We start from the raw sequence: 12,797 nt of genomic DNA, 5'->3' as shown, positions 1-12,797 counted from the left end.
TATCCATGCACTTATCTGACATAACTTCCAAATAGACGTATCCAGATATATACATTACAGATACTCTATAGTTCTAAGACTAACAAAATGCCAAGTCACGTGTATTGTCAATCAATAGACAAGCCATAAGAGTCGCAAGACATGAGTTAAACGTGCTGACGAAACGTACAATATGTGGCTTAGTTAAACAAGATATTCAGTTGGAATATGATGTCGGTCTTTTAGTCATAATTATGGTACCAAAAAAATGGCATAGTCAGGCCTCGATTGGGGACTAATCTAGCCTATAAAGCCATCAAAAAGTCTAGGCTCTAAGCATGACTGAGGCAAATAAACAACAATGAGGCTTACGTTTAGCTTTGATAACCTTACCAATAAAACATTTTACCACATGTCATTCATGGCGCTTCTGCAACCCGTTTACTTTGAGAAACTGTCACCTGTTCGGGCAAAGCAAATTGCCAGTTGGACGCGACCCGCCCCCAGACCGGAAGTCAGAGACAGCGACAGTTGACAGTGGCATCCTAACAACATTTCATAATGTATGCGATAATTTATTATCTGTTGGCAAAAGTTTTACCACAGTTAACCCTTTCGACCGGCCTCGTTTGGGTCTTCTATGGTGTTGGAGAGTTAAAGACAAAAGCGCATGGCTAAAAGGTTGGCGTGCGCACTTTGACATGCCCTCCAAGGATTCCACTGACAATACTATATCATCAATTGCGGTTTTTATAGCAGCAGATCTGAACAGGTTGTAGAATCTATTTTTAAAGAACATAAGAAAGAGATATATGAAATATGTTTAAAGAGACTAAATCAGGTGGTCAAAAAGCCAACTTATAACTGATATATAAATAAATGAAATATTTATATTTATATATATATTTATACTAGAAAATATGCCTTAAAAGCTCCTTTATTATATTCATTTTCAGCTTAGCTCAACTTAACTAAAAAAACTAAAAAAAAACTTTTGCCAAAATAAATTTTTTTATTTGTTAAATGAATTTTTAAATATTTCCATAAGAAATAAAGAATTTCAGCTGATATACCACAACTGTTTAGATATATATAAATATACGAATTGGAATTTTACAGATAATTTTCTTAACCAATATTAAGTTAAGCTTGATTAAATGAAGTGTAAAAACTTTAGTTTCATAATTTTGATTCTTAGCTGAAATAGAAAACGCATTGAACTTTATCTTAGCTCAAGGCGAACAATTATTTTTGTTTATCTCACTCCTCATACCACAGCAATGGCACTTAGCGCAACCCCGTGGCCTGTGAGCTGTTGAGCTAATGCAGTGGGAGGCCCAGTTCTATTTATATATTAGGCAAATTACCAGGTAATAAAAAAAGGGAACATGTAATTGTTACAATATTTGTACGGCTTCGGCTTTGGCTCATAATTGAAGAGCAAACATCGCTGGACAAACTGTTAATGACACCTGTAAGTGGATGACATTAGCACTTAGAGCGAGGGCTGGCACCCAGTATACGTAGACGTGGTCAAAACAGATATCATTAGCCGGGCTTTAGTTGTCTACACAAATTTGACTATATACAAATGTATATACATATTGAAATCCAGTAATACAAACAACTATATATGTATGTATATATATGTATATATATATATATTTAAATCGTATAAACAGTTAAACTACAAAATAAGCGCTCATATTTAAAAATGTGCGAAGAAACTTCGATAAGCGAATGTGAGCCGACAACTTTGATGATGCACTCGAACACTTATCATATCCATTTGCCGCTGTACATAATGGATATGGTGCGCATATTCCAGGATCATCCGAAATATGTGAACGGCATTAAGGAGAAGCATATTGTGGAGATGTTGGAGAAGGAGTGAGCTATATGTTATATATATTTATGTATATTGTCTATTTAAACACATGTTGTGCATGTAGATCCTTTGCCTGTGGCGACTTGGAGGCTCAGGTGAAGACAGCGGTTATGGACTTGTCGGCAAAGGGCTTTATACGCTTCATTAACAACGGCTATCGCACATTGGGGCCCATTGCCAAGCTGGCCAATGCTCGGAACGTGCGGCACTTTTGCGCCACCTGGCAGCGCATTGCCGAACTACAGAAGGTCAACTCGGATATCCTGGATGGCAGCAGCTCCCTAAACACTCACCGCCACAAGTGTAACAGGCGTGGCTCCAGCTGCTAGTTGGCCAAAATGCCAAAATGACAAATGGCCAAATGCAGCCGGCAAATGTTTTCTTTGTTTGTTATTTAGTTACGTTTCAAATTTAGTTTAGTTCCACTCAACGGCCACGCAACCATTGTACAAATTCAAATAGTTCTGTTTCAAGTCCATATCCAAATTATTGTTAAACCCGAAAAAAAGCAATGAATAAACCAAATTGTGTCTTTTTGTGCCTTGTGGCCATATGGAGGGTGGCTCACGCTCATCATCATTATATGAGTGTTGCCTGGCAGGAACACATGTCTAGGGGTCGCTCCCCCATACTCATCCTTTTGACACTTAACCCTGTGTTTAATTCTCATATAATTATCATATAGGGTGGTCCCAGCAGGTGTGTGTGCCCTAGGATTTTTACGTTATCTGTAAATGGTTTTTCTATGTATGTACGTTGAGAAAGATTTTGGAGAAATGATGTTTAATGTTCTTGGAGCTAAAAATGTGAAAATCTATTTTTATATCGATCTCACTGATCGATAGATATTACATATAATAAATACATCAATCGAAAAACGTTTTAAAGTTGTACAATTCGTCTGAAGTTTATTAGAATTCAAAACTTAAAATTTCTGCACCGAGATGAAGTTCTGAATGACCTTTACTTTGCACTTGCTGCTCGAACTGGGCTTTCCTTAATCTGGGCTTACTTACCCTTTGGTCCTTCCAGTCACTTAAGTTGTCAACACAATCCTGATTGGAGAGAGTCGACGCATTCATCCCCATCTGACCCGATATGTTGGCTAAACACGCATGTGATCCTAGCCAGGTGTTATTTATTACCTTTCTAATCGTTGCGGCATAATCTATTAGCACCCGCGACGGCTTTGGCAAGCGAATACTTTTCCGCTTTTGCACATTACGAGCAATTATTGCTCCTGTTCTTCTGTTACTTCTGTTGCGGGTGTTGATGGATCCCTAAATTTATACAAGAGTTTGACATTCATGAATATTTAAATAATAATCTACAGTTTTTTCCCTTTTTTAATAAATAATAACAGAGTTATAAATTGAATCTTTTATCTGATGGCGGGTTTTACGAATAACATATATATATGTATTCAAAAATCTTTCGATCTCTACGTTCAATAACAATGAGCCAATGGACAAAATCTTATGACTATGACTTAGGCACACACTCGTAGTATGGCAATCAGATACATTGATATATACGTGACCACATTTCACTTATATGTATACTTTAAAAATACTGATACTTACTCATAGTAATAACGGTGGTGAGGCTTTAAGAAAATTACATATAAGGTCACTAACGCTACAACAAGCAATATTATAACAATAACTATAATCTTTAACTTTTTTCTACCCGCCGGATTGTGGTGCAAGCGATTTTCTCTGCGCCTCCTGATTTCGCTGATCATTGCGCAAATGTTTTGAAATATTTCTGTAATATATATATATGATACACGGAAATTTAGTCACAATGCTACTATATAGTTATGATTTAAAACAGCTCTTGAATGTCAACGAATCTCTTTATTTATTTGCTATATTTATTGCTTCTTCTTCTTTATTCATATATCTCTCTGGTATATTTGTTAATAATTGGAGTTAATTTAAAATGAATTCTTGTTCAACTATTTATACATACACTTAAAAGTATAAAAGAGTAACAATAACCAAATTAAATTCCCCCTTATTGCCCTTTTCTAGGCAATTCGAATTCAAAGTTTACAAAACAAGTTTCTTAATCCAATTCATTAACCCGAAATTCCAAGCAAATGCATTGGGGTCATCTACATAAGCTATATGCTGCGGCATGCAGCAAAAATGATAATGTTAATAATGCTATTACGGGTATGACTGAACTCATATATTTTCGCCGTGTTCGAAATTATCCGTGGTTGGCTCCACGTAGCCGCGCTTGATCATCTGTTTGGGCAAATCAGCATAACAATCCAAAAACTTGATCAAATATCCATCGGGCAGATAGCTAATCAGCATGACATCAAACTCTGAGTTAAGGAGTTTGCTTTTGAGAAACTCCACGCATTCGCTGCTTTGTCGTTGCGTGGCCATTAAGCTGCACTTTACACCTTCAATGAAGCAATTGTTGGCCTGATGCGGCTTTAGGCTAATGTCATCACTGCACTGAGCTAGCGACCTAATGGTAACAAACTCTGTATTACCATAGTCAACATAAAAGATCTTAAACATTCCATCGATCTCCTCAATGATCTGTGCACGGTAGTAGCAATCATCGTTGTAAAGCGCCAACACCATGTCCAGTAGGCGCGGCGAACGTTTAAAATTGCACTGCGACTCGGACACATCTTTCTTGCTCCACACCAGGGGCAGCGCCTCATCTATGAACTGCGCATACAATTGGGTGGGGCTATCGACATACGTGACCAGCACGCGTACGATACTACCCAGCTCTCTAGGAGCGCCAGCTGTATAAATACTCTCTGGCAATGCCTCAACCAACTCGACATCCTTAGTGGCGCCATGTGGTGCAAAAGGCTGGTGTAACAAACGACAATTAGATCCTAAAATTAAAAAGTACACAAAAAACAGCAATTTAGTATTCCAGCAAGTGATATTCTATGGCCATTCCGTCAGCGGAGGCTTGGGTACCTTTGAAGCAGCCTTTGAGCTTTGGATCGTAATGTCGGCAAATACGTTGATCGTCTTTTGGTATATAGCCCAGCACAGCCTTGAGCGCATTACTGGTGCCGCAATCAACCGGCTCTAGCATTTTCAAATCTTCTGGGGACAGTTTTTCAATTGATTTGTGCAACTCGCTGTCTGAGTGAATATTTGGTTTTTCCTCATTGGAATTCGCTTTCCCTGCACACTCCAAATCAGGACTAACGCAATGAATTGACGATGATGTCCTTATCTCAGGCGATCCATCATCCAAGAACTCAACTTCTAGATCGTTGCCACTGTTGACCAAAACGCGCAGATGTACCTTCTTATAGGTAAACTTGCACATGCTGGCAACTTCACGATTGCGAACATGGCATCTGATAGCCTCAGCTGGGAGCAACTTCACTTCGTTGGGTATCGCAAAGATGACCTCTTCGTCATCCAAGTGAATATGCTCACCATAGTCCAGCAAATACGCATCATAGCCGCCACCCTCCGCATGGGAATTTATTACAACACGTGGTATTATCCGCTCTTGGGCATCGTAGACAGCAAAGACTTCCCCAAAATTAGGCAACTGGTCCAGCATCTGTACCGTCATTTGGCCTGCTAGCAACATTTTTACTGGCATCGATTCCTCAGCCCACTTAGCTACGAAAATGCAATTCTCCGCTATATTGAGATGCATCACTGTAACCTGAACCACGCTGCTTTTCACAAAGCTGCCTATATTCTTGTAAAGCTGATCGTAAGTTTCATTGGCTGACATTTGCCGGCCGCCTTTTGGTGCCAACAGCTTCGATTGACGTGGTGGAATGGGCAGCACAATTGGAGCAAAAATAGGTGTGGAAGATGTTGGCATATCATACATAAATTGATTGCTTTTTATACTACAATTCTTTGGTGTTATGAGCTGTAGGGCGCATCCTTCGGGCTGATCATCCAGCTTAGCATTAGCCGAGTGTACATCTAGTTCAATGCTATCTAGGTTTGTGTTGTTTTCCTTGTTATAGTGCTTTGTTGGCTTGGTGTCCTCATTCTTTAAAATGTCAATGGAACGGTTTAAGTTTATATGTAAATTCAATTTTATCATATATTCGTTGACAGCGTTCACGCTGCTCAAAAGACCATCGTGAAGCGAAATAATGCGACCATCAGAACGACCGACATGCGACCAGCTTTGTTCAAGTGTTCGTCGAACAGTATCCACTTCAACTTGATAAGCAGTTAGATTTGATTGTAATTTGTTCACATTGCGTTCGAATAGCGCCAAAATCGACGAAAGATCGTCCATATCCATATTCAAATTGGTATCGAGTTATCAAAGAACTTTACAAGATAGCGGCAAAGCATCGACTGCAACATGTTTGATATGGCAGCAGTTCAACGTCGTTGTAGAGCACTAAAATAGTATTTCTACTAAGCTACAACTGCAACTAACTTTAACAGAAAAGTAGCTTATTCAAATTGGAAAATTTATGTAATCTTATATCGATACCCTTGAAAATTCATTATTTATTTAAACTTATTTATGATTAAAAAACCGTTAATATGATATGCATACTAGCTTTAAATAATCGATAAGTTTATAAAGTTTCTTAGCACTACATTACACGCAAGAATTTACCAACACTGGCTCATGTGCCGCATATAAAATCGCGCTCGTTTGCTTATTTTGTTAGGATTGCAGAATTAATTATTTACAATGAGTGAAGATACCGTACCGAATTTCGTAAGACTATTACAACCTTGCACCATTAGTCGAATTCATAATTTTCTTCTCCAGGAACTTGGCGATGCACTCGCCACGCGCTGCGGCAATACTTTAACTGCAAGATTCGTACCAGGCGGCTCTAAAATAGCGCTGAGTGCATATCGGCCAGTTAAGTGGAGCACACGCGACGTGCCGAGCGAAACAGCTGCAGAGGACCCTGTGCTTATATATATGGCACAGGAAGCGACTCTTTACGGGGAACCACTGCTTCGTAGCTTACTAGCTGAAACAAATGCCACATTTGCAACTCTACAGACTTTGAGCCAGGGGCCGAAAGGAGACGCAAAGAAAACAATAGAGTACATAAAAATTTCCAGAACATATCGTAGTATAGTGCGTTGCTGCCTCGAGAAACTGGAACACGCTAAAAAATTGCCTGAAGTACAAGAGAATGATGCCAAGCAACAACAACATACGGACGCAATATTAACATTCTATGCAATTGAATGCCTATGGCATTTGTTTGAAATACTCTACATGCAGCAGCAGCACAATCAGCTGATTGTCCCCCAGCTATTGGAATGGACACGCTTTCATTATCCTAATACGGAAGATACTGCTACTGATTTGTTGCTCATGGCCGAAGAGGCCAGCGAATGCGACAGCTATTGGGACACATTAAAAACACTCATAATGCTCGGTCAGCTGGACGTAACACGTGCCATACTCTCGCAGCATCGCAAATTCAACCAAGCAGCCTTTCAAACAGCAGAACAAGTGCTCAAGTCCATGCCAGTTTATCAAGATGGATATGCAATGCAAAAGTTTTGCTCCCAGTGGGAGTACTGGCATGTGGACTTAGAGCGAAAATTAGCTGCTCATATGTTTGCTACCGAACCACAGCTTGAGCTGCTTATGCAGCTGGTTTCAGGCAGCAACGAGCATTGGGATGCGGCACTGCTGAAATCCCAGGACTGGTATGAGTTTCTACCGGGCTATTTGCTCTTCACGAGGCCTGCGTGCAAACCATTTGAGCTGCGAATTGCTGCGAGCAACTGGGTTAACCGCTGGTCAGGGCTTCGCCCTAACTGGGAGATGACGCAAATGAGTCGCATGGTTTTGCAGCTGATGGAGCACGATGTCAAGCTCTTTATCTACGATATGCAGAAGCTAAATGACAGTCATTGGTTCGCTACACATCTCATAGATCTAATCTATCACTCGGGACAGCTCAAGTCATATTTTGAACAGCAGCACGTGTAAGTATTGTGGCACACGAATTAAATATACCGTTTTAATATCTGACCCCGTAGTGACCTCCCCGCATTGCGGTACTCAATGGTGTTTGAGTATGGCAGCTATTTGATGACCTCGCACAACCTCTGGCAACTGGGCATTGATTATTTAGACTGCTGCAAGCAAGAGGGAGTTGCAGCGATAGAACAGCTGTTGCCGCGCATTCCCCTGAAGAGCGAACGTCAAGCTTTTAAGATAATCGCAATGGCTAAAGAACGTGGTCTAGTTAACGTCGAACAGGACATCTGCAAAGTGCTATCAAAGCGGGCGTATTCCGATCAGCGATATGGCAGTGCTCTTGAATGGGCTGTACGCTCAAAGGATGTTTTGCTTGTTACGGCCATCGCCGACTTTATACTGAAGGTATCTAAGACCTTAACATTTTAATTGGTAACCCTGACCTGATCTATGATCAACCTATATTGTATTATCACTCACAGCACTATTCCAGTACTGGTGTCATACTCTGTCCAGATGTTATAACAAGCATTGGAGCACGCATGTTTGTGTCGCCACGTTTGGTATTTCTTTCAAAGTATTTCGAGTTCTATGAGTTTTACCGGCAACGTGACTTTTTGTCTGGTGCTGAACTGCTTATCAATCTTCTGGCTTCGAAAATAACGCCCGATTAGTATGTGATACTATATTTTGTTATTCCTTATTGAGTAATACACATTGCATTAACAGCTTCTGGCCCTCGCTGCTCATTGATGCTCTGCCGCTACTGGAGTCCGAAGATCCGAAGATTTTTTGCAAGGAGACTATTGCTATACTACAGCATTTGGAAATGGAGCTAGTACCATTAATAGAACGCAACAAACTAAACACTGCCAAGTTTAACAATGTAAGCAAATATTTTGCAATATTTATTCATCAAGTTGTTATAATTCTTGTCTTTGTTTCACATCAAAACAGCAAACATCTAAAACTGTGTTCAGCGACTACCGCGTGGAGAATGTTGAGGAGATATTGGATCTGATGCGCTTAGCATGTGCCCGAAATCTGTCCAGAGCAATGATCATTGAGAATACAGCACCCACTACGTAATTGTTTGATATATTTCCTTTGTAGTGTATTTTATTTAATATTTTCGCTTTTCAATACATCGTAATCGTAATTTGTTGTAAACGTTTATTGCATTGCTAATTTCTTTTTATTTATACGGTTTGTTTATTTGTGCCTCTTTTTGTCGTGTATTATTTATTGTAAGTACCAACAACGCTAGATGTCTGATTAAGACTGTCTCATTTGGCCGAAAGCAACTGACCGCGATGCAACTTAAACCGTAAAAATATTAAATTAAAGCATTTTGGGTACTCTATTGTTGACAAATTTTGTAAGCAGGATTTGAATTATATATGCTAGTCTATAGGATTATGTTCTTTTCTTTTCGTAAGGCAAATTAAAATCTTAAGTCGAACTTAAAACGAAATTATAAACTTAAAGTGTTCTATAGATAAATACATAGTTGTGTTTATAGCTGCACAGGATTTAGGGTAATGCACCTAAGAACTAAGAAACAACGCACAGAGCACAATGGAGTAGTCCGTATACTATATATGGGTATATAATTACTATATATTTATAGTTTATATATATATATATATATATATATATAAATATATATATATATATGATAATGAGAATCGCACGGCCTTGTACAAATGTTATTTACTAACGACTAAACACGGAATTACATACACAAATCCAGCAAGGAAAGGCGCGAAATATTCAAACGAAAAACTAGCCCATTGCTATTATTTTATGCTTAAAAATCTTTTAAAATCACTAATTTGCAACGTTAATTGTAAAACGATAAATAATAACAAAACTGAACAAAATACGAGGCTGAAACTTTCTAAGTATTCAAATCCTCAACTATGTGAGTAAATTGGAGGGGATTCACGCATTTTGACTGTACGAATTTGGCATAATTGTAAAAAATCAATGCTTTGTTATGCTCCAGAAGTGGATACCCTTAACTAGTATTACGGTACGTTATAATAAGGAGCTATAATCGGGTTTGAGTATTTTCGCTTTTGTTATATGCTATATGGTATAATGCGCGTATATATGTATGTCGAAAGTTTTTTTTAGGAAGGTATCTAATTATGCTTCGCCGTGGTCGCTGATGCTACTGCTGCTGCGCTCGTCGAGGAGGCAGTTGTTGTGGTTGCAGTAGCTGCTACAGCAGCCGTTGCAGCTGCAGCAGCTGCGGCAATGGCTGTGGCAGCAGCACTGCCGCTCGTTATGGAGCCCAAACGTGACAGCGATGGCTCCCGCTTGGGTGGTACAATTGGCTTAGTCGGTATAGGGGGTGGTGCGCCGCGGGCACCTGCTGGTGGCACAGTCACAGGTGGCACAGCGATGGGTACAGGATGTGGATGCGGTGGTGTTGTGGTCTGATCCAACGCAGCAGCAGCAGCTAGTGCCGCATACTTGCCGCCCGGCGCACGTTGTATAGTCGCCGTCGGCTGCATTTTAGCCGGCGAGGGAGATGGTGGAGCAGCAGCAACAGCAGCACTGGAAATGGCAGCAGTTACATCCGTTGCGGCGACAATGCTGCAGTTGTGATTGACAGCAGCCAGGGCTGATGGTGCCGTGGGTGCGGTAGCGGTCCCCGTTGGCACAGTGGCAATGCCAGCAGCAGCGCTGCGTATGTTTTGCCCTGGCACAATAGACCGTGCTATGCCCGTTTGAGGGCCCGACACCGGCATGCTGGTCACTGTCGCAGTTGGTTGAACTATTTTCGCAATATTTACCAAAGGCGTGGCACATGCGTCGTCTGCAACAACATATGATAATTGATTAACAATAGGCATATCAACATATAAACGTTTCCACACATATTTACACATAATAAATACAATTCAAATAATCTTCATTACTATTAAGCTTATACACATAATTCTACTTCGTTTAGCTAATACATTATATTATACAATATGGACAAGAAAGCTTTTTAGATGCTCTGCTGATTAAAAACCAAAGTAAATTGGGTGCTATATTTTGTAAATGAGAAGCTCCATCTGATAGGTAACTCTAATAATTCTAATTCTATGCCAGTTGTATACTCTCAACTCTAGAACTTCACATTCATTTGCAGACATTACATGGTTTTCATAAAGCATTGGCAGTAAGTGTGGAAAATTGAAATAAAAGCGTGATAAAAGCGTGTGCAACATCTTGAGACCACCTAAGTCTAAGTTAAACTTGAATTTTAAACTATGACAGACAACCCCATTACAATTTAAATTCAGCATAGATGGGAAATATATAAATCGACAGTCTACTTATCAGATGTGTTTGCATATTGTCTAACAACTATTATACATCTCGTTGATGTATACTAACATAGCATTGACTGGCACTGTGAACGTCTTTTGTGTGTGTGTGATATGTGCATGTGTGTGGGTTTTGGTGGAATGCAGATGCGCAAATTGGCTTATGGTGCTGTCATCACAAGTAAGAAACAAGGAAAGAGAAAACAAATCACCTTGCAAATTGCGTAAGATATTTTCTAACAAAATATTTCATCTTTGAGAGGGACACGAAAAAATATATAGAATTATTCATAAATCAAATAAATTAGAAAACAGAAAAAGGTTAAATCATAATGACAACAGCCAAAGTCAGCCATTCAGCTGAGCACTACGTACCACTGAATTGACGCGCCTTGCCAGCGGCTGCCACCGTTGAGCCGCTGGCGGCCAGCTGCTGTTGCTGTTGATGTTGCTTCTTCAATGCCTCGTGGTCGCTGCGTAGCGTGTTCAGCTCCTGTTCCAATTCTTTTACACTGCATATGAAATATTTAGTAAAACAAGTAGCAGAGACATGTTAAAGAAACGCATACCGCATCTCTTCCTTGGCCAATTTGGACATCAGAGTTTTGCGCTCTAGCTCCATGGACTGTGTTTGCTTTTCGAGCTCCTCCTCCATGCGCAGCGACTTTTTGCTCTCCTCCTCGAGACCCTCGGCAATGGTATCAGAGCGTTGCTTTTCTTCGGCCAGAATTTGAGCTAGATCCTCGGAGCGTTTACCTGTAAATGTTTTGTTTTTAGAATCAAGTGTGCATGCTATTTAAATGCTGATTAGAAAACCACTCACCCTCCTCAATGTACTTCATTAGAATCTTCTTTCGTTCTGCGATAAGTAGCAGCACAATTTGCTTTTGCCGGTTACGCTCATATTCGAGCGTCTCTTGCAGCTTCTTGAGATCCTTTTCCATGTTGGCGACTTGGGCATGCTCGGCGTCTAACTGTTGACGCAGTTTGGTGCGCTCCATTTCCAGACCATAGGTTATATCATCGCCCTGAGCGGTATCATGCTCATGCTTGCGTCTCTCCTCCTCCAGCTGCTGCAGCATGCGCTGATTATTCTCCAGCGATTCAGTCAATATGTTAACCATACGCACATGTGTGCCTCGCTGCTTGCTGACCATCTGATACTGCTGCTCCATTTGCTGCTCAATGATCTGTCGAACTTCCATCTCGGCTTGAGCGGCCTGCGTAGAGGACTCGCGAGAAATAAGATTGCCATTCAATGCGATCTTATCTCGAAATAGCGAAGCATACGGATCATTTGGCTGCACGCGTTTAGTTCGCAGCTGTGTGATCAGCTGCTTAACGCGCTCGTTGCGTAGCGCAGCTATGCAAACATCCCGTGCCTGCAGCTCGCCCTCCAAGTAGTAAAGCATCTTTACTAATTCACTATGTGGCAGCTCAGTTCGTCCATTGCCCATATGCTGCTGCTGCTGTTGCTGAAGTTGCAGTTTATGTCCTGCACCCGGTTTCATGGTTTGGAATTCATGTGTGGCACTTATGTCGCTGCCGCTGCTGCAGGCGGCGGTAGTAGCAGTCGTTATTGGACTGTTAACATCCAGCTCCTGCTCGGCAGAGATAGTGCTGGAGTTCTGCTCCATTATCCTGGCTTTTTTTACAGCATA

General features: G+C 40.6%; 4 protein-coding genes across 4 annotated transcripts; 2 read left to right on the top strand and 2 right to left on the bottom strand.

Moving 5' to 3' along the window:
• Window positions 1-1,615: 1,615 nt before the first annotated feature.
• LOC111595538 lies at window positions 1,616-2,401 on the top strand. Its single transcript, XM_023309322.2, has 2 exons — window positions 1,616-1,869; window positions 1,932-2,401. Exons 1-2 carry the CDS (start codon window positions 1,694-1,696, stop codon window positions 2,194-2,196), a joined length of 441 nt encoding a protein of 146 aa, XP_023165090.1. The 5' UTR covers window positions 1,616-1,693; the 3' UTR covers window positions 2,197-2,401.
• A 1,578-nt stretch (window positions 2,402-3,979) lies between these two features.
• On the bottom strand, window positions 3,980-6,142 carry LOC111595516. Its single transcript, XM_030226179.1, has 3 exons — window positions 5,075-6,142; window positions 4,828-4,984; window positions 3,980-4,739 (listed from the first exon to the last, which is right to left on the bottom strand). Exons 1-3 carry the CDS (start codon window positions 6,140-6,142, stop codon window positions 4,060-4,062), a joined length of 1,905 nt encoding a protein of 634 aa, XP_030082039.1. The 3' UTR covers window positions 3,980-4,059.
• A 307-nt stretch (window positions 6,143-6,449) lies between these two features.
• LOC111595444 (nuclear pore complex protein Nup75) lies at window positions 6,450-9,405 on the top strand. Its single transcript, XM_023309169.2, has 6 exons — window positions 6,450-6,574; window positions 6,629-7,815; window positions 7,870-8,215; window positions 8,293-8,483; window positions 8,540-8,696; window positions 8,768-9,405. Exons 1-6 carry the CDS (start codon window positions 6,548-6,550, stop codon window positions 8,897-8,899), a joined length of 2,040 nt encoding a protein of 679 aa, XP_023164937.2. The 5' UTR covers window positions 6,450-6,547; the 3' UTR covers window positions 8,900-9,405.
• A 100-nt stretch (window positions 9,406-9,505) lies between these two features.
• LOC111595448 (uncharacterized protein CG10915) lies at window positions 9,506-12,795 on the bottom strand. The gene is made up of 4 exons (XM_023309175.2): window positions 11,960-12,795; window positions 11,706-11,892; window positions 11,512-11,648; window positions 9,506-10,637 (listed from the first exon to the last, which is right to left on the bottom strand). The coding sequence occupies exons 1-4, from the start codon at window positions 12,771-12,773 to the stop codon at window positions 9,958-9,960; spliced, it is 1,818 nt and encodes a 605-aa protein (XP_023164943.2). The 5' UTR covers window positions 12,774-12,795; the 3' UTR covers window positions 9,506-9,957.
• Window positions 12,796-12,797: the final 2 nt, after the last annotated feature.

Source organism: Drosophila hydei, unplaced genomic scaffold (genome assembly GCF_003285905.1).
Source record: "Drosophila hydei strain 15085-1641.00,03,60 unplaced genomic scaffold, DhydRS2 tig00000060-arrow-pilon, whole genome shotgun sequence".
Classification (NCBI taxonomy): domain Eukaryota; kingdom Metazoa; phylum Arthropoda; class Insecta; order Diptera; family Drosophilidae; genus Drosophila; species Drosophila hydei.
This window is presented reverse-complemented; position numbering and strand designations above follow the sequence as displayed.